At 52.8% G+C, this 21,750-nt stretch overlaps 2 protein-coding genes across 9 annotated transcripts in view; one reads left to right on the forward strand and one right to left on the reverse strand.

The window, feature by feature from the left end:
• LOC147096970 (uncharacterized) overlaps positions 1–21,750 on the forward strand; it is a 1,290,222-nt gene that overhangs the window by 544,301 nt on the left and 724,171 nt on the right. The window lies entirely within an intron of this gene.
• The window catches only part of LOC147096973 (natural resistance-associated macrophage protein 2-like), a 180,149-nt gene that overhangs the window by 96,618 nt on the left and 61,781 nt on the right, over positions 1–21,750 (reverse strand). For all 7 annotated transcript variants that reach the window (XM_085972677.1, XM_085972672.1, XM_085972674.1 and 4 more), the window contains 5 exons: positions 17,657–17,796; positions 10,837–10,959; positions 10,371–10,490; positions 5,544–5,650; positions 3,009–3,079 (listed from right to left, as the gene is read on the reverse strand). In XM_085972677.1, coding sequence (XP_085828803.1) covers positions 3,009–3,079; positions 5,544–5,650; positions 10,371–10,490; positions 10,837–10,959; positions 17,657–17,796 — 561 coding nt within the window. The remainder of the gene's footprint in view (positions 1–3,008; positions 3,080–5,543; positions 5,651–10,370; positions 10,491–10,836; positions 10,960–17,656; positions 17,797–21,750) is intronic.

Raw genomic sequence — 21,750 nt, forward strand, 5'->3', positions numbered from 1 at the left:
GTCCAGTCAGTCGCTCCCCGACCCCACTGCGTCCAGTCGCTCCCCGACCCCACTGCGTCCAGTCAGTCGCTCCCCGACCCCACTGCGTCCAGTCAGTCGCTCCCCGACCCCACTGCGTCCAGTCCAGTCTCTCCCCGACCCCACTGCGTCCAGTCAGTCGCTCCCCGACCCCACTGCGTCCAATCAGTCGCTCCCCGACCCCACTGCGTTCCGGTCAGTCGCTCCCCGACCCCACTGCGTCCCGGTCAGTCACTCCCCGACCCCACTGCGTCCAGTCATTCGCTCCCCGACCCCACTGCGTCCAGTCAGTCACTCCCCGACCCCACTGCGTCCAGTCAGTCACTCCCCGACCCCACTGCATCCAGTCAGTCACTCCCCGACCCCACTGCGTCCCGGTCAGTCGCTCCCCGACCCCACTGCGTCCAGTCACTCCTCGACCCCACTGCGTCCAGTCAGTCACTCCCCGACCCCACTGCATCCAGTCAGTCACTCCCCGACCCCACTGCGTCCAGTCAGTCGCTCCCCGACCCCACTGCGTCCAGTCAGTCACTCCCCGACCCCACTGCGTCCAGTCAGTCTCTCCCCGACCCCACTGCTTCCAATCAGTCGCTCCCCGACCCCACTGCGTTCCGGTCAGTCACTCCCCGACCCCACTGCGTCCAGTCCAGTCTCTCCCCGATCCCACTGCGTCCAGTCCAGTCTCTCCCCGACCCCACTGCGTCCAGTCAGTCGCTCCCCGACCCCACTGCGTCCAATCAGTCGCTCCCCGACCCCACTGCATTCCGGTCAGTCGCTCCCCGACCCCACTGCGTCCAGTCAGTCACTCCCCGACCCCACTGCATCCAGTCAGTCACTCCCCGACCCCACTGCATCCAGTCAGTCACTCCCCGACCCCACTGCGTCCCGGTCAGTCGCTCCCCGACCCCACTGCGTCCAGTCAGTCGCTCCCCGACCCCACTGCGTCCAGTCAGTCACTCCCCGACCCCACTGCGTCCAGTCAGTCGCTCCCCGACCCCACTGCGTCCAGTCAGTCACTCCCCGACCCCACTGCGTCCAGTCAGTCACTCCCCGACCCCACTGCGTCCAGTCAGTCGCTCCCCGACCCCACTGCGTCCAATCAGTCGCTCCCCAACCCCACTGCGTTCCGGTCAGTCACTCCCCGACCCCACTGCGTCCAGTCAGTCGCTCCCCGACCCCATTGCGTCCCGGTCAGTCGCTCCCCGACCCCACTGCGTCCCGGTCAGTCGCTCCCCGACCCCACTGCGTCCAGTCAGTCGCTCCCCGACCCCACTGCGTCCAGTCAGTCGCTCCCCGACCCCACTGCGTCCAGTCAGTCGCTCCCCGACCCCACTGCGTCCAGTCAGTCGCTCCCCGACCCCACTGCGTTCCGGTCAGTCACTCCCCGACCCCACTGCGTCCAGTCCAGTCTCTCCCCGACCCCACTGCGTCCAGTCCAGTCTCTCCCCGACCCCACTGCGTCCAGTCAGTCGCTCCCCGACCCCACTGCGTCCAATCAGTCGCTCCCCGACCCCACTGCATTCCGGTCAGTCGCTCCCCGACCCCACTGCGTCCAGTCAGTCACTCCCCGACCCCACTGCGTCCAGTCAGTCACTCCCCGACCCCACTGCATCCAGTCAGTCACTCCCCGACCCCACTGCGTCCCGGTCAGTCGCTCCCCGACCCCACTGCGTCCAGTCAGTCGCTCCCCGACCCCACTGCGTCCAGTCAGTCGCTCCCCGACCCCACTGCGTCCAGTCAGTCGCTCCCCGACCCCACTGCGTCCAGTCAGTCGCTCCCCGACCCCACTGCGTCCAGTCAGTCACTCCCCGACCCCACTGCGTCCAGTCAGTCGCTCCCCGACCCCACTGCGTCCAGTCAGTCGCTCCCCGACCCCACTGCGTCCAATCAGTCGCTCCCCAACCCCACTGCGTTCCGGTCAGTCACTCCCCGACCCCACTGCGTCCAGTCAGTCGCTCCCCGACCCCACTGCGTTCCGGTCAGTCACTCCCCGACCCCACTGCGTCCAGTCAGTCGCTCCCCAACCCCACTGCGTTCCGGTCAGTCACTCCCCGACCCCACTGCGTCCCGGTCAGTCGCTCCCCAACCCCACTGCGTCCAGTCAGTCGCTCCCCGACCCCACTGCGTCCAGTCAGTCGCTCCCCGACCCCACTGCATCCAGTCAGTCACTCCCCGACCCCACTGCGTCGTCGAGTCAGTCACTCCCCGACCCCACTGCGTTCCGGTCAGTCACTCCCCGACCCCACTGCGTCGTCGAGTCAGTCACTCCCCGACCCCACTGCGTTCAGTCAGTCGCTCCCCGACCCCACTGCGTCCAGTCAGTCGCTCCCCGACCCCACTGCGTCCAGTCAGTCGCTCCCCGACCCCACTGCGTTCCGGTCAGTCACTCCCCGACCCCACTGCGTCCAGTCAGTCACTCCCCGACCCCACTGCGTCCAGTCAGTCACTCCCCGACCCCACTGTGTCCAGTCAGTCACTCCCCGACCCCACTGCGTCCAGTCAGTCGCTCCCCGACCCCACTGCGTTCAGTCAGTCGCTCCCCGACCCCACTGCGTCCAGTCAGTCGCTCCCCGACCCCACTGCGTCCAGTCAGTCACTCCCCGACCCCACTGCGTCCAGTCAGTCGCTCCCCGACCCCACTGCGTCCAGTCAGTCACTCCCCGACCCCACTGCGTCCAGTCAGTCACTCCCCGACCCCACTGCGTCCAGTCAGTCACTCCCCGACCCCACTGCGTCCAGTCAGTCGCTCCCCGACCACACTGCGTCCAGTCAGTCACTCCCCGACCCCACTGCGTCCAGTCACTCCTCGACCCCACTATGGTCAGTCAGTCACTCCCCGACCCCACTGCGTCCAGTCACTCCCCGACCCCACTACGGTCAGTCAGTCAGTCACTGGTGCTTACAGTCAGCCGCTCCCTGACGGCCACCCCCCCCCCACCAACCCCAGTGTTCAGTCAGTCGCTGCCCTTCATTTAGTCCGTCAAACTTACCATATTTGTCCAAAAACAGGAACACAAACGTGTCTACAATAGTTATTAATACTCCGCCCCACAGGGGAATCCTAAACATACAAAAAGGGAAAAGAAGACATTTATTCTGGAAAAGGAGAGAAAAATTTAAGTGAGCAACACCGTTACATATCTTTACAGAATCTCCCTCCCTCCCTGCCCGGATGAACCCCAGCATTCCACACACGATTCCTCCACTAAGACAGAACCTGGCTGGGCCTGGACCAACAGTGCTCTAACCCAGCTCACCGTTTCAGTCAATTTTCAATTCTACCTCACTCCTGAAGGCGAATGCCTCTCCCTCCAAATGTCAAAACTGGAACTCCTCACCTCACTCAATCTCTCCTTCCTCCAAAATCTACCAGCTTTCAAAACCCAAACTTGGTGCCACCTAACTACGACTCCCCGACTGATCCCATCTTCTCTTCTACTCTCTTCAACCTTGCTGGGGTCCTGCACTGTGGACTTGGGCCCTTCACCTGGGCTTCTCAATAATAAAAAAAATTCTGAACAGTCGGCTCCTTAAATTGCACAACGTAATATTAGATATGTCCAAACTAAATGACAGCTGCCTTTCAAACCGACTCCGATTGTACCAATTTTACAAATACTTAAATCTTTCTCACAGCATTTACTTTCGGAAGATTATTTATTAAGTGGTGTTCAGGAGAGTGGGATTAGACTCGGTGGCTCATGTGGAGAGAAACACAGGCACAGACTCGATGGGGCAAGTGGCCTGTTTCCAGAACATTCGGCCATTCTGTAACAAAGCTTTGCCTGTTATTTACTCCACGATAGATGTAGGAGTCTCGACCACCCCATCCTAAGCACACTAACTGCCAGGAATCCAAGCGTGGCATAAAATTGGTCAGAGCACCATGTGAAGTCAGCCAGAGCATAAATATATGACGACATTTTGTGGTTTGCAGAAAAATAAAGCACGGAGTGGGTTGAAGCTGCGCTTTTTAAAATCCAGAAACCCAGGTGAAGGTCCATCGTGCAGGACTGCCGCCAGCTCTCAGTCAAGAAAGCACAGAACTTGCATTTATATAGCGCCTTATAATGCCTGTCAGGATGTCACAAAGCACTTTACAGCCATGAAGTACTTTTGAAGCGTTGTCACTTTTGTACTGTAGGAAACGCGGCAGCCAATTTGCGCACAGCAAGCTCCCACAAACAGCAATGTGATAAATGACCAGATCATCTGCTCTTTGGTGGTGCGGGTTGAGGGAGAAATGTGGCCCACAACACCGGTAGAATTCTCTGCTCTTCGTCCAATAGTGCCATTGGATATTGTGTCCAGCTAAACAGGCAGACTGGACCTTGGTTTAATGTCCAATTCAAATAATGGCACTTCCGACAGTGCAGTACTCCCTCAGTACTGCACTGAACCGTCACCCTAGATTATGTGCTCAAGTCTCAAGTGAGGCTTAAACTCACGATCTTCTGACTCAAGAGGCAAGAGTGCGACCACTGAGCCAAGCTGAGGCACCTTCTCAGCACTATGGTTCCTCTGTATTAGCCAATGGCAGTGGGGGTCCTGCAGGGCACCAGTGGCTACTATGCTCTGCCTCAGTGTGACAACATTCACACTGCGTGAATGGCACTGATCTGATTGCTGCAAATTTAGAGAATACTAAAGGTTAGGGTCGTTATTGCTGTAGAATGCAACCTTTCCCATTTTATGCACCAATGTTAGCATCAAACACTCCCAGGGCAGGTACAGCACAAGTTAGATACAGAGTAAAGCTCCCTCTACACTGTCCCATCAAACACTCCCAGGGCAGGTACAGCACAGGTTAGATACAGAGTAAAGCTCCCTCTACACTGTCCCATCAAACACTCCCAGGGCAGGTACAGCACGGGGTTAGATACAGAGTAAAGCTCCCTCGACACTGTCCCATCAAACACGCCCAGGGCAGGTACAGCACGGGTTAGATACAGAGTAAAGCTCCCTCTACACTGTCCCATCAAACACTCCCAGGGCAGGTACAGCACGGGTTAGATACAGAGTAAAGCTCCCTCTACACTGTCACACCAACATGTTTCAGCCCCAATCTCAGAAAAGCATTCCCTCTTGCACCATTGAAACATTTATTTCCATTTCCCACACCACCTATCCCTGTGGCTTCTCAGAGCGAGATTGCCAATTACTGCCGAATTGGGGGCAGTCTTGCACTGTGGGCTCAGCCCACTCGGAACTGGATCAAGACTGCTCAAACCCATTTCACGTAGGACCCTTGCAGACAGAGGACGTCCATCACAGTGCCACTTGAACTCCGGACCCAGAGGTGAGCTGCTGTGTCACTCGGCTCCCTGCAAGAAACCATTTAAAGTGAATGGGTCTGTACCAAACTAAACCATACCAAACTGGGCCAAGCTGTTCGCAGGTCATATACGCACACGGAAAAGGAAAATCTTCAAGGGCCCAACCACGTGCATGTTTTTATGCAAGTCTTGCTTCGGCTGATATGACAGCTCCTAATAATGGAGTAGCCATTAGGGGTTGTACTCTACCTTCCAGCTGACAGCAGATTAATAGCTATAGCCGATCCAATCACTTCCTGCATGTCCGAGCCGATAATTGCCAACTCCACCATCAGCCACAGAGCAATCCGAGGGAACTGCAACATTCACAATACATATAACATTACAACAACAAACATACACAGGAAACTTTGTTTTTAATCTGGCACCGACGGGACCGACGTGGTGCCGGTTCATCAAAAATTCCGGATAACCGAAAGCTACAGTAAAAGATACAGAGAGCGGAGAGCTCCGTATAAAGCAACAAACCCTGTTGCTTAGCAACAGGTTCAGAACAATGGCCACAAGTTCCAAGCGTCTCTGTAGCTTAGCAACAGCTGCAGCCACACCCTTGCACAGCAACAGATCGAGGAAGGCAAGTAATAAAACTTACCTGAACCTACTCCTGAATTTTGCCGGTTAACCGAGATTTCCGGTTATTTAGGTGCCGGTAAATCGAAAGTTTCCTGTAATATATAGAAAAAATATCCCAAGGCACTTCACAGAGGTGTAATCAAAAAAATGAGCTAAAGGAGGAGATATTGTGGGTGAACAAAAGCTCAATCAAAGAGGTAGGTTTTAAGGAGGGTCTTAAAGGAGAGAGAAGTAGAGAAGTTTAGGGAGGGAATTCTAGAGCTTAGGGCCTTGGCAGTTGAAGGCACAGCCGCCAATGGTGGAAGGATGCGCAAGAGGCCAGAATTGGAGGAGGGCACAGACCTCAGAAGGCTGTAGGGCTGGAGGTTAGAGAGACGGAGTGGCAAGGCCATGGAGGGATTTGAAAATAAGGATGAGAGAATTTTATCATCAGGGCAACAGGAACCAACGCAAGTCAAAAAAGGGTGATGGGTGAACGGGACTTGGTGTGAGTAAGGATACGGGGCAGCAGAGTTTTGGATGAGCTGAAGTTTGTGGAGGGTGCAAGGTGGGAGGCCGGTCAGGAGAGGGTTGGAATAGTCCAGCCTCGCGATAACAAAGGCATGGATGAGGGTTTCAGCAGCAGATGAGCTGAGGCAGGAGCGGAGTCGGCGATGTTCCGGAGGTGGAAGTAGATGATCTTAGGGATAGCGTGGCTATGTGGTCGGAAGCTCAGCTCAGGGTCAAATAGGACAGTGAGGCGGTGAACAGTCTGGTTTAGTGGCCAGGGAGGGGGACGTAATCAGTGGCTGGGGCCAAAGATGATGGCTGCAACCTTCCCAATGTTTAGCTGGAAACAAATGCAGCTCATCCAACACTGGATATCGGACAAGCAGCCTGACAACACAGAGACAGTGGCAAGGTAGATCTGGGTTATCATCAGCGTACATGTGGAACCTGACCCTATGTCTGCAATTGATGTGTGCTAAGGGGCAGCATGTAGATGAAAAAAAAGGAGGACAAGGATATTAGCATGGATAATTCTGGAGGTTAACAGGGCAGGAGCAAGGAGAGAAGCCATTGCTGGAGATGTTCTGGCTACGATCAGATAGGCAAGAGTGGAACCAAGCTGGGCCAATCCCACTGAGCTGGACAACAGAGGCGCGCTGGAGCAAGATGGTGTCGTCAACTATGCTAAAGGCTGCGGAGAGGTCAAGGAGGGATAACGCACCACAGAGGAGGTATTTGTGACTTTGATTAGGGCTGTTTCAATGCTGTGGCAGGGGTAGAAACCTGATTGGAGAGATTCAAACATGGAGTTGCTGGAAAAATGTGCATGTGATTTGGGAGACAACACCACATTCAAGGAATGCTTAAAAACCTTTTACATCTCCAACTTTTTCCAGTTCTGACGAAGGGTCATCGACCTGAAACGTTAACTCTGTTTCTCTCTCTACAGAGGCTGCCTGATCTGTGAGTATTTCCAGCATTTTCTGTTTTTATAACACGTTCAAGGACTCGCGAGGAAAGGGAGATTCTTCTTGGAGCAGTTTCGCAAACATAAAGGGGGCGTCAGTTAGGTCGCTGTCTGTGACCACAGAGTTACCCAGTTCTTGTCGTCCTCCATTTTTTCCCCCACTGTGGAAGTGCTAAATGAGCTGTTCACCAGAGTGAACACTTTTTCATGTCAGACTGGACAGCGATTGTCAGTGAGTTTTTCGAACATGGGCAGCACAGCTGAGTTCAGTTCTATCCGGGAGCATCCACGCCAGCTTGTATAGTGACCAGGAGCAAGCCAGTGAGGCCAGTTTAGAACACTCTCAGCACCCTGGCTGAGATCAGCTAACGCTACATAGACCAAGGTCAGAGCCCAGGAGGGTTTCCTAGTCCGTATCACCTCGCATGACATTGTGCATTTACCCACTGAGGTATCGGGGAAACCTCGCGACAATTCACATTTTACCCCATTATACGAATAAATGTAGAACTAGATTAGGAGATTACAGACAGTAGAGCATTGGAATGTGCAACACTGGTGAAGACCACTTCACTGGTGCCGGAGTTCAAAGAATCTCATACTATCGCCCTGAAATTCTACGGGGATCTCATGGTCTTCCACCATAACTTCAGCAGATCAGCAGGAGCCCCGGTACACAGGACTGCAGGTGGGACTGAGCCAGTGCGCAATACAAACTTACTGGGACTTGTGGTCAATCTGTCTAGCTGCACACCCTATTAATGTCTATACTGTTGTTGTCTTTGGGAGCTTTGTAGTGAGGAACACGTTTAAAGAGGAGCTGTTTTGAAGGGTTTGATGTTGCTCCACATCATTTTTCCCCCCACTGTGGGGTCATAGAGTCATAGTTATACAGCACAGAAAGAGGCCCTTCGGCCCATCGTGTCTGCGCCGACCATCAATCCCTGTCCAGTCTAATCCCATTTTCCAGCATTTGGTCCATAGCCTTGTATGCAATGGCATTTCAAGTGCTCATCCAAATGCTTCTTGAATGTTGTGAGGGTTCCTGCCTCTACCACCCTTTCAGGCAGTGAGTTCCAGACTCCAACCACCCTCTGGGTGAAAAAGTTCCTCCTCAAATCCCCTCTAAATCTCCTGCCCCTTACCTTGAATCTATGCCCCCTTGTTATTGACCCCCCTACTAAAGGGAAAAGTTCCTCTTTATCTACCCTATCTATGCCCCTCATCATTTTGTACACCTCAATCAGGTCCCCCCTCAGCCTTCTTTGCTCCAAGGAAAACAACCCCAGCCTGTTTAGTCTTTCTTCATAGCTGAGGCGCTCCATCCCAGGTAACATCCTGGTGAATCTTCTCTGCACCCTCTCCAGAGCAATCACATCCTTCCTATAGTGAGGCGACCAGAACTGCACACAGTACTCCAGCTGTGGCCTCACCAGCGTTTTGTACAGCTCCATCATAACCTCCCTGCTCTTGTATTCTATGCCTCGGCTAATGAAGGCAAGTATCCCATATGCCTTTTTAACCACCTTATCTACCTGATCCGCTGCCTTCAGGGATCTATGTACATGTACACCAAGGTCCCTCTGACCCTCTGTACTTCCTAGGGTCCTACCACTCATTGTGTATTCCCTTGCCTTATTTGTCCGTCCAAAATGCATCACCTCGCACTTTTCAGGGTTAAATTCCATTTGCCACTTTTCCGCCCATCTGACCAACCCGTTTATATCGTCCTGTAGCCTGAGGCTTTCCTCCTCGCAATTTACCACCCCACCAATTTTCGTGTCATCTGCGAACTTACTGATCATACCTTTTACATTCTCATCCAAATCATTTATGTAGATCACAAGATCATAAGAGTGTTCTAAACTGGCCTCACTGGCTTGCTCCTGGTCACTATACAAGCTGGCGCGGATGTTCCCGGATAGAACTGAACTCAACTGTGCTGCCCATGTTCGAAAAACTCACCGACAATCGCTGTCCAGTCTGACATGAAAAAGTGCTCACTCTGGTGAACAGCTCATATCGCAGGGGACAGCAGTTAAAAATCAGGTTGTTAGGAGTAAAGAGGAAAGTCAGGGGGATTGTCTGTAAACAGAAAAGAGCAACAGACTTGAGAAATAAATTACTGGAAAGATTATTAAACTGGACAATACAAATGGATTCAAGAGACACCTGGAGATATTTCTGAATGAAATAAAGGGATGGAGTGTGTGAGAAAAGAATCTAGTACCTTTATCCAGCATGCTTTGGGAAAATAGGTCAAGTTGGACAGCAAAGGCTCATGGGGGTGTTGACAACCAAAAAGAACCAGTGCTGCAGCTGGGAAGCTGCAACTTTCAGGGAGGTTTAGTGTGTTATCGCCTCAAGGTCTGCGCAGCAAGTTGATCATCATGTGAAGGCCTTGGGATTGTAAACAACCCTGATCATGGTGGGTGAGATCATCGTACCTCCAGACCCAGTATACAGAATGTCCGAGATAAGAGAAGAATGAGGGCCAATGTCTCTCTGGCATAGAATGGTACTGCAGATGGCCGCAAGAGGGTGCAAATTGTCCAAGACATGCAGAGAAACCCAATCGAAGGGAAGCTGAGCCCCCAGTTAGGCAGAGCTCTCGGGCAATTCATCCCTCTGGTGATACTGTTGATAGGAGGACGATCGACCACCTTCGTGCCCTGGGCACAGATATTGAGGTTGTACTGTTTATATCTGTGCACATTACATTTGGGTGTTAGTGTAATTTATGTTTAAGTAGGTTAACAAAACTATCTCTATCGCAGCCAGTGGCAGAGTTCTATTTAATCGAAACCGAATGGGGAAGTAAGATCAAACCAGCCAGAGGGCGATGATGAAGAGATGAGTAGGTAGTTTAAACTAGCGAAAAGGGAAAGGTTTATTGGGCAAACAGCCTTTCCCTTTCAATTCTCATATCATACAGATGCCTGTTTTGCAATACATTTTGGCTTGAACCTTAGAGCTACAACACCTACCTTAGGATACTGTCTGTGGCAGACTTCAGCAAGATGCATACCAGTTACCACTCCTAAGCGGGCAGCCAGTCGCTGGAGCAGCAGCCCGATGATGGTAGCAGTCAGCAGGATCCAAAGCAGCTGCAGCAGGAAAACAACAGAGCAAGTTACAGTCTGATGGCGCTCACAGCGACATCTACAAACACTGCTTCACTCACACACAAGTGGCAACAGATGGACACAAGCACTTCATAATACTCCAAAAAGGTGATCTGGCAACTTGGAGAATGCTCTTACACCACACAAGTGAGAAAAGATTTTAAGGTTCAGTCACATGAGGAGGATGTTAGTGGGGTAGATGCAGTACTGACCTTGCACCATCAGTATAGAAGCTGAAGATCAGATGATTTTTTTGTGCACAGAATTGTAGACTAGTGGAAACTATTTACACTATGGGGAGATTTCCCACAAGAGACAAAGGATGTACCTTAAATCCTGCCACGGCTCCAGACTGAAGGTCAGATTCAATGTTTCCTGGGTCCAGATATGCGATACTCATCAGAAACCCAGGTCCTGTAAAGGCCCAGAGCTTCCGAAAGCTAAACCGAGTCTAAAGGCAAAAAGAAAGAGCAGTCGGTTAGACACTTGCAAGCTGGGTTTCTAGCATCCTATCTTTATATCAAGGCAGTAAAGATAGGTGTAGGATGGGACGTTTAAGATCAATGACCAATCTGTGTTTGGTTGCGTTTCTCTGGTGTCTTGGGCAACATTCTTCCCGATGAATAGAAGCAGCAGGACAGGAAGATGGCTGTGAGTTCAACTGAAAGATGGCACCTCCGACAGCGCAGCACCCCCTCAGTACCGCGTTAGAGTGCCAGCCGAGATTACATGCACAAGTCCTGGGGTGGGACTTGAACCCACAATCTTGTGACTTAAAAGTCAAGGGTGCCTCTACTAGGCCAAAATAACAGTCATATCAGTACAATATTGCCAGATCAGATTGTGCAAATGAAGGTGATGGACAGTTTTCTTTTGGCCAGCTGGGTGGAAACCCAGCACGATGTTTAAGAATCTCCAAATCAAGCTCCTGAGAAATCGGACACTCTCCCGTGGGGCCTCTCTTCACCTCTGCTGGAGATGAACCAGCTCGAACCACACAGAGCTAGTTCCGATTGTTGGTCCAACCACGACTATCCTACTTTTTGGGGCGTTGGCTGGCAGGGTTATCTGGGCCAAGTGGGAAGAATCCCAGCCTCCGTGAGGGATCTGCCCAGGCTGCTAGGGCAAAGATTACCGGTATCCTGGAGTACTGCGGATCTGCCGGATTCAGGTACTGGATGACCGAATTCACCGCAGAGGGTGGACCCTATTTCAAACTTCCATCACCAGGCATGGCACGTTAGAGCCAGCGTGAGCCCAAAGCAAATACCAGTGGGAGCAGATATAGGTTACTGGAATCACAGTAACCTGTTTCATCAAACGTTTCACCTGATAGGCTGGCACATTAAACAAAGAACAATGAAACACTAAGAAGGCAGTAGGAGATCAGGTAACAGAAACTGTCAGAGCTAAGCTCAAAAGCATGTTACGACTTTTACCCAACCCTAGAGATTAGTTACTCGCCAAGGTTTCTTCGACAGCACCTCCCAAACCCGCGACCTCTACCACCTAGAAGGACAAGGGCAGCATGGGAACACCACCACCTCCAAGCTCCCCTCCCAGTCTCTCACCATCCTGACTTGGAAATATATCGGCCGTTCCTTCATCATTGCTGGGTCAAAATCCTGGAACTCCCTCCCTAACAGCACTGTGGGTGTACCTTCACCACACGGACTGCAGCGGTTCGAGAAGGCAGCTCATCACCACCTTCTCAAGGGCAACTAGGTGTGGTAAACCACTGTTTGTATTCCTGTTTGTCCTGTTTGTATTCCACTGTGTACATGCCTGGACATGCCTCGGCTGACTCCTCCCACAGGTCCTAGTATAAAGGTGACTGCTCCCCAGCCCTTGGTATCCTGGACCGGTCGACCACTCGAGGCAGACCTCCATTCTGTTGTTAATAAAAGCCTTTAGTTACTCTTCTAACTCTCAGTCTTTTATGAGTAATTGATAGCGCATCAATTTTATTAACAACATTTTTATAATGGAGAAGATCCTCACACCAGCATGCCTGGACTTAGATCATCGGGAGGCGGACTCATCCACCAAGTTTACTCACTGGCTTAAGTGTTTCGAAAAATTCCTGACCGCCTCCGCAGCAATCAAATCGGACGAGGACAAGCTGGATGTCCTGACCTCCAAAGTGAACCACCGAGTGTACTCGGTCATCCAAGACGCGACCTCGTACGCGGACGCTATCAAGCTCCTCAAGGACCAGTACACGCGCCCAGTGAACGAAGTGTACGCCAGGCACCTCCTGGGGAGTCGTAAACAACAACCTGGGGAATCGACCGTGGAATACCTTCAGGCACTGTCTGTGCTTGGCCGGGCCTGTGGTTGTAAGGATGTAAAGGCCGCCGTGTACACAGAGGAACTTATCCGGGACGCTTTTGTAGCGGGCCACAGATCCAATTACACACGACAGCGACTGTTGGAGCAGAGTAACCTCGACCTCAACAAGGCCTCTGAACTCGCACTATCGTTGGATTCAGCCTACCAGGGCATGGATGCCTACTCCTCTGCACCGTGGACGCCGCGGGGAATGACAGCCTGGGACACGGTAGGACCGCCTCATAGCGCCGTGCCACCCCAGCCACACCCCAACAACGGCCCAACTACCGCAGCAGTGTCCCAAGGCCAGACAGCAGTGCCCCAAGGCCAGAAATGCTACTTCTGTGGCCAGGCAAAACACCCCAGAGCGCGCTGCCCGGCGAAAAACGCGATCTGCTCGGGCTGCGGGAGGAAGGGACACTACGCTAGCGTCTGCAGGGCCAAAGCCACCCCGAACCCCAGCAGCGCCGCGTGTGGGCCATGCGGGCCGCCATTTTGGACCTCCCCGGCCGTGTGCGAATCACCGGTACAGCAGCCATTTTGGACGCCTCCAGCCACATGGGGATCATGGACGCCGCCATCTTGGACGACAGCCGGGACGCAGCAGGCCCCCGACACCGCCTCATCTGATACCCGCAGCGACACACCGACCCCTACGCTGGCATCCGTTACACTGGACCAAGCGAGACCGCACCAACTGGCCAGTTCCACAATGGACATTAAGGTAAATGGTCACGATACAATCTGCCTTTTTGACTCTGGGAGCACGGAGAGCTTCATCCACCCCGACACGGTGCGGCGTTGCTCTCTCCCAGTCCTGCCTGCGCAACAGCGGATTTCTATGGCCTCCGAGTCCCAGTCGGCGGACATCGGCGGCTACTGCGTGGTGACACTCGTAGTAGACGGGACCGTGTACGATCATTTTAAACTTCTGGTCCTGCCTGACCTCTGCGCTGCCGTCCTGCTGGGGTTAGATTTTCAGTGCCACCTTAAAAGTGTTACGATGGCGTACGGTGGACCCCTACCCCCACTCACAGTCCGCAGCCAGCAGCTTCCAAATTGCCCGCCGCGCACCAGGTGCAACCTCTCCACACTCAGAGTCACCCCCCCACCACTGTTTGCTAACCTCACCCCCGACTGTAAGCCCATCGCCACAAAGAGCAGGCGATACAGTGCCGGGGACAGGGTTTTCATTAAAACCGAAGTGGAGCGGCTCCTGAAAAAAGGGATTATTGAGGGCAGCACCAGCCCCTGGCGAGCCCAGGTTGTGGTCGTTAAGACCGGCGAGAAGCAGCGCCTGGTCATCGACTACAGCCAGACAATAAATCGCTACACCCTGCTGGACGCCTACCCACTCCCCCGTATAGCTGATATGGTCAACCAGATCGCGCAGTACCGCGTCTTCTCGACCATTGACCTGAAATCAGCGTACCACCAGCTCCCCATCCGCCCTGAGGACCGCCAGTACACTGCCTTTGAGGCAAACGGCCGCCTCTATCACTTCCTTAGGGTTCCCTTTGGCGTCACCAACGGGGTCTCCATCTTCCAAAGGGAGATGGACCGGATGGTAGATCAAAATGCGTTGCAGGCCACTTTCCCATATCTGGACAATGTGACCATCTGCGGCCGTGACTTGCAGGACCATGACGCAAACCTCGAAAAATTCCTCCGCACCGCCCAACTCCAAAACCTGACATATAACAAGGAGAAGTGCATATTCCGCACAAACCGCCTCGCCATCCTTGGCTGTGTTGTGGAACACGGAGTCATCGGCCCCGACCGGATGCGTCCCCTTATGGAACTTCCACTGCCCCACTGCCTCAAGGCCCTGAAGAGGTGCCTAGGGTTTTTCTCCTATTACGCCCAGTGGGTCCCCTACTATGCGGACAAGGCCCGTCCGCTGATCAAGTCCACCTCTTTTCCCTTGACGGCAGAGGCCTGCTTAGCCTTCCACCGTATCAAGGAGGACATTGCCAAAGCCACCATGCACGCAGTGGACGAATCCATCCCCTTCCAGGTGGAAAGCGACGCGTCCGACTTTGCCCTGGCCGCTACCCTCAATCAGGCGGGGAGACCCGTGGCCTTCTTTTCACGAACCCTCCAAGGCCCGGAGACCAGACACTCCGCTGTTGAGAAGGAGGCCCAGGCGATTGTGGAGGCTGTGCGTCATTGGAGGCACTACCTGGCCGGAAAACGATTTACCCTGCTCACTGACCAGCGTTCAGTTGCTTTTATGTTTAACAACAAGCAGAGGGGCAAAATCAAAAATGACAAGATCTTGAGGTGGAGAATCGAACTTTCCACCTACAACTACGAGATCTTGTACCGGCCCGGGAAGCTAAATGAACCCCCGGATGCGCTATCGCGTGGCACCTGCGCCAGCGCGCAGATCGATAGACTACGGGTCCTCCACAATGACCTCTGCCACCCGGGGGTCACCAGGTTCTTCCACCTCATCAAGGCCCGCAACCTGCCTTACTCTATTGAGGAGGTCAGGACCATGACCAGGAACTGCCAAGTCTGCGCTGAGTGCAAACCACACTTTTATAGACCAGACAGGGCCCACCTGATAAAAGCCACTCGCCCCTTTGAGCGCCTGAGCGTTGATTTTAAAGGGCCTCTCCCCTCCTCCGACCGCAATGTGTACTTCCTCAATATTATTGATGAGTACTCCCGTTTCCCGTTCGCCTTCCCCTGCCCGGACATGACCAGTGCCACGGTCATTAAATGTCTGAACAACCTCTTCACCCTGTTCGGCTTCCCCAGCTATATCCATAGCGACCGGGGCTCATCGTTTATGAGCGACGAACTCCGTCAGTACCTGCTAACTAGGGGTATTGCCACAAGCAGGACCACCAGTTACAACCCCCGGGGGAACGGACAGGTGGAAAGAGAAAATGCGACAGTTTGGAAGGCCGTCCTGCTAGCCTTAAAGTCTAGGGGCCTTCCAACCTCCCGCTGGCAGGATGTGCTGCCCGATGCGCTCCACTCTATTCGGTCACTGCTCTGCACTGCCACTAACGCCACCCCTCATGAGAAAATGTTTGTCTTCCCAAGGAAGTCCACATCAGGGACATCGCTACCGCCATGGCTGACGTCCCCAGGGCCGGTCCTACTGAGAAGACACGTGAGGACCCATAAAACGGACCCCCTGGTCGAGAGGGTCGACCTCCTCCACGCCAACCCCCAGTATGCTTACATCGCATACCCGGACGGGCGGGAGGACACAGTCTCCATAAGAGACCTTGCACCCTCGGGGACCACAGTAACCCACTACCCACTACCACCCCCCCCCACGATCCGATATCCAGCCCCAGCAGACGGCAGGCCTGGGCCCCGCGACCCGCTCGACATCTACGAGGACGACACGCCTGTGCCACAGCCTACGCTGGACTCGACGCCGGAAACTTCACTACCCCTGCCGTCGCCACGCCGATCACAGCGGCAGACAAGACCTCCGGAGAGACTCCAATACACTAACTTTTAATACACTTCACCCCGCCGGACTCAATTTTAAACAAGGGGTGAATGTGGTAAACCACTGTTTGTATTCCTGTTTGTCCTGTTTCTATTCCACTGTGTACATGCCTGGACATGCCTCGGCTGACTCCTCCCACAGGTCCTAGTATAAAGGTGACTGCTCCCCAGCCCTTGGTATCCTGGACCGGTCGACCACTCGAGGCAGACCTCCATTCTGTTGTTAATAAAAGCCTTTAGTTACTCTTCTAACTCTCAGTCTTTTATGAGTAATTGACAGCGCATCACTAGGGATGGGCAATAAATGCTGGCCTTGCCAGTGACACCCACATCCCAGGAAAAAAAAAATCCTCACTGATCCCTTGGTGCCTGCTATTTCTTTAATATATACTTTACCTTTCAAAGTGGACCCTTCCCCTACAGCTGACTGAGTATCTGCAATGTCTAGTGTACCACGCAGCTACACAAACCAGTGAGGTCCCAGGTTCAATCCCTGGTCTGTGCTAAGTTAGCTGATCACAGCCGACCCACAATTACTCAGTCGCTTGGGTTATGGAGGGGAGATGGATCACCCATGGGTCTCGGGTGAGCATTATCCCTTGAACCCTGCTGGAACGCATGTCTGTGCGTCGATCAACAGGCAGAAACTGCATTTCTATCGCAGTTTTCACATGCTGGGGCAAGTCTCACAGCCACATTAATGACCAAAATGAAAGCTGGGGTGGGGCAAAATAACCTGTCAAAGAGTTTTGAGAAGGCTTTGGAAATCAGGGAGGGGCATGACTAGGAGGGAACTAGGCAGGAGGTTAGAGTTGACAGCATTGTAGTAGCTGAATGAGCGGCCACCAGTGGCATGGATGAAAGACTGCAGATCACTATGCAAGGGTTGGGGTGAGGCCATGGTGGGATTTCAAAGTCAAATGATTGGGGCAGAGAGAGCACAGAGGATGATGGGTGTGCGGGACTCTAACTTGTGGCGAGTTGAGAGGAGAAGGCTGCCTACGAGAGCCTTGTCCAGATAGATTTGGTGGCTCTCTTCCATGGGGTCGAGAGATGTGTGCTTCACCTGACTATGACGCGCCCATTCAAAGAAGGACAGCATTGGGATCAGATCTGATGCTACTGCAGTCAAATAGCCTGCCAACGCTCAATCTTAAAGGCAACATATGATGAATGGCTGCTTTGGCGAGGTTGCAGAGGGTGGCTAGTGACTGTGCACCTATACCCCAGCAAGAGCCAATGCCTTCAGGGGAAAAAAATTGGGGAAACAACGAAAAAAAAAACCAAGAAAATTAATCCGAGAAGCCTTTCTTACTTCAAGGACACAAGAAAATTCTCACCGAACTATCGTCTGGGATTGGGATCTTCTCATCCAGATAGGTCTGGGGACTCTCCTCCGTTAGATCGGGAGATGCTGGCGGAGTGATGGTGCTGTACCTCAAGTGAATGTTGCTCGCGCCATCAGGTTCTAGCTGCGTTTCTGAAAAGAGGAAAAAAGTGATTGAAGGCATATTCAATGGTCCCAGTCAAGCAACAACCACCCACTCTCCTTCATTATACATTTATTCCAGGGAACGTGGGTGGCACTAGCAGCACTAATTGCCCATTCTCAGGGCACAGAGAATCAACTAGGTAGTGTGGGCCTACAGCCACATGTAGGCCAGACTGGGTAGAGGCAGCGGGTTCCCTTCCCCAGAGGTGGCTTCTTAATACCAATCCGCCAGCTTTCCTGGTCATATTTCTGTTGCCAGCCCACAAACTGCCAGATGCACTGAACTCAATTTCACAACTCACCATAGTGGGATCTGACCACTCAATCTGCTGGGTTGTTAGTCCACTCTGTTACACAATGAACTCATTGTATCAGATACCATGGGATGCTCAAAGGGCTTACATGAGAGAATAAATGCACTCCACAATCCTTACAACCAACAGACAGATGCAGCAGAAACTTTCATCAAAGCAGTCAACCTCAGCATCCAGGGTGTGCAAGGACAGTGTGATAACCCACTGTACCCAGTCCCAGAGTGTGAAAGGACAGTGTGATAACCCACTGTACCCAGTCCCAGTGTGTGAAAGGACAGTGTGATAACCCACTGTACCCAGTCCAGGCGTGTGAAAGGACAGTGTGATAACCCACTGTACCCAGCCCCAGAGTGTGAAAGGACAGTGTGATAACCCACTGTACCCAGTCCCAGAGTGTGAAAGGACAGTGTGATAACCCACTGTACCCAGTCCCAGAGTGTGAAAGGACAGTGTGATAACCCACTGTACCCAGTCCCAGAGTGTGCAAGGACAGTGTGATAACCCACTGTACCCAGTCCGAGAGTGTGAAAGGACAGTGTGATAACCCACTGTACCCAGCCCCAGAGTGTGAAAGGACAGTGTGATAACCCACTGTACCCAAACCCAGAGAGTGAAAGGACAGTGTGATAACCCACTGTACCCAGTCCCAGGGTGTGAAAGGACAGTGTGATAACCCACTTTACCCAGTCCCAGAGTGTGAAAGGACAGTGTGATAACCCATTGTACCCAAACCCAGAGAGTGAAAGGACAGTGTGATAACCCACTGTACCCAGTCCCAGAGTGTGAAAGGACAGTGTGATAACCCACTGTACCCAGTCCCAGAGTGTGAAAGGACAGTGAGATAACCCAGGGTACCACCCAGTCCCAGAGTGTGCAAGGACAGTGTGATAACCCACTGTACCCAGTCCCAGAGTGTGAAAGGACAGTGTGATAACCCACTGTGCCCAGTCCCAGAGTCTGAAAGGACAGTGTGATAACCCACTGTACCCAGTCCCAGAGTCTGAAAGGACAGTGTGATAACCCACTGTACCCAGCCCCAGAGTGTGAAAGGACAGTGTGATAACCCAGTGCCCAGTCCCAGAGTCTGAAAGGACAGTGTGATAACCCACTGTACCCAGTCCTAGAGTGTGAAAGGACAGTGTGATAACCCACTGTACCCAGTCCCAGAGTGTGAAAGGACAGTGTGATAACCCACTGTACCACCCAGTCCCAGAGTGTGAAAGGAAAGTGTGATAACCCACTGTACCCAGTCCCAGAGTGTGAAAGGACAGTGTGATAACCCAGTGTACCCAGTCCCAGAGTGTGAAAGGACAGTGTGATAACCCACTGTACCCAGCCCCAGAGTGTGAAAGGACAGTGTGATAACCCACTGTACCCAGTCCCAGAGTGTGAAAGGACAGTGTGATAACCCACTGTACCCAGCCCCAGAGTGTGAAAGGACAGTGTGATAACCCATTGTACCCAAACCCAGAGAGTGAAAGGACAGTGTGATAACCCAGGGTACCACCCAGTCCCAGAGTGTGCAAGGACAGTGTGATAACCCACTGTACCCAGTCCCAGAGTGTGAAAGGACAGTGTGATAACCCACTGTGCCCAGTCCCAGAGTCTGAAAGGACAGTGTGATAACCCACTGTACCCAGTCCCAGAGTCTGAAAGGACAGTGTGATAACCCACTGTACCCAGTCCCAGAGTGCGAAAGGACAGTGTGATAACCCACTGTACCCAGTCCCAGAGTGTGAAAGGACAGTGTGATAACCCACTGTACCCAGTCCTAGAGTGTGAAAGGACAGTGTGATAACCCACTGTACCCAGTCCCAGAGTGTGAAAGGACAGTGTGATAACCCACTGTACCACCCAGTCCCAGAGTGTGAAAGGACAGTGTGATAACCCACTGTACCCAGTCCCAGAGTGTGAAAGGACAGTGTGATAACCCACTGTACCCAGTCCCAGAGTGTGAAAGGACAGTGTGATAACCCACTGTACCCAGTCCCAGAGTGTGAAAGGACAGTGTGATAACTCACTGTACCTAGTCCCAGAGTGTGAAAGGACAGTGTGATAACCCACTGTACCCAGTCCCAGAGTGTGAAAGGACAGTGTGATAACCCACTGTACCCAGTCCCAGAGTGTGAAAGGACAGTGTGATAACCCACTGTACCCAGTCCCAGAGTGTGAAAGGACAGTGTGATAACCCACTGTACCCAGTCCTAGAGTGTGAAAGGACAGTGTGATAACTCACTGTACCCAGTCCCAGAGTGTGAAAGGACAGTGTGATAACCCACTGTACCCAGCCCCAGAGTGTGAAAGGACAGTGTGATAACCCACTGTACCCAGTCCTCGAGTGTGAAAGGACAGTGTGATAACTCACTGTACCCAGCCCGAGTGTGAAAGGACAGTGTGATACCCATTGTACCCAAACCCAGAGTGTGAAAGGACAGTGTGATAACCCACTGTACCACCCAGTCCCAGAGTGTGAAAGGACAGTGTGATAACCCAGTGTACCCAGTCCCAGTGTGTGAAAGGACAGTGTGATAACCCACTGTACCCAGTCCCAGAGTGTGAAAGGACAGTGTGATAACCCACTGTACCGAGTCCCAGAGTGTGAAAGGACAGTGTGATAACCCACTGTACCCAGTCCCAGAGTGTGAAAGGACAGTGTGATAACCCACTGTACCCAGTCCCAGAGTGTGAAAGGACAGTGTGATAACCCACTGTACCCAGTCCCAGAGTGTGAAAGGACAGTGTGATAACCCAGTGTACCCAGCCCCAGAGTGTGAAAGGACAGTGTGATAACCCACTGTACCCAGTCCCAGAGTGTGAAAGGACAGTGTGATAACCCACTGTACCCAGTCCCAGAGTGTGAAAGGACAGTGTGATAACCCACTGTACCCAGCCCCAGAGTGTGAAAGGACAGTGTGATAACCCACTGTACCCAGTCCCAGAGTGTGAAAGGACAGTGTGATAACCCACTGTACCCAGTCCTAGAGTGTGAAAGGACAGTGTGATAACCCACTGTACCCAGTCCCAGAGTGTGAAAGGACAGTGTGATAACCCACTGTACCCAGTCCCAGAGTGTGAAAGGACAGTGTGATAACCCACTGTACCCAGTCCCAGAGTGTGAAAGGACAGTGTGATAACCCACTGTACCCAAACCCAGAGAGTGAAAGGACAGTGTGATAACCCACTGTACCCAGTCCCAGGGTGTGAAAGGACAGTGTGATAACCCATTGTACCCAAACCCAGAGAGAGTGAAAGGACAGTGTGATAACCCACTGTACCCAGTCCCAGGGTGTGAAAGGACAGTGTGATAACCCACTGTACCCAGTCCCAGAGTGTGAAAGGACAGTGAGATAACCCAGGGTACCACCCAGTCCCAGAGTGTGCAAGGACAGTGTGATAACCCACTGTACCCAGTCCCAGAGTGTGAAAGGACAGTGTGATAACCCACTGTGCCCAGTCCCAGAGTCTGAAAGGACAGTGTGATAACCCACTGTACCCAGTCCCAGAGTCTGAAAGGACAGTGTGATAACCCACTGTACCCAGTCCCAGAGTGTGAAAGGACAGTGTGATAACCCACTGTGCCCAGTCCCAGAGTGTGAAAGGACAGTGTGATAACCCACTGTACCCAGTC

Source organism: Somniosus microcephalus, chromosome 33 (assembly GCF_052327205.1).
Source record: "Somniosus microcephalus isolate GS21.2 chromosome 33, FLI_Smic_1.0, whole genome shotgun sequence".
In the NCBI taxonomy this organism is placed as follows: domain Eukaryota; kingdom Metazoa; phylum Chordata; class Chondrichthyes; order Squaliformes; family Somniosidae; genus Somniosus; species Somniosus microcephalus.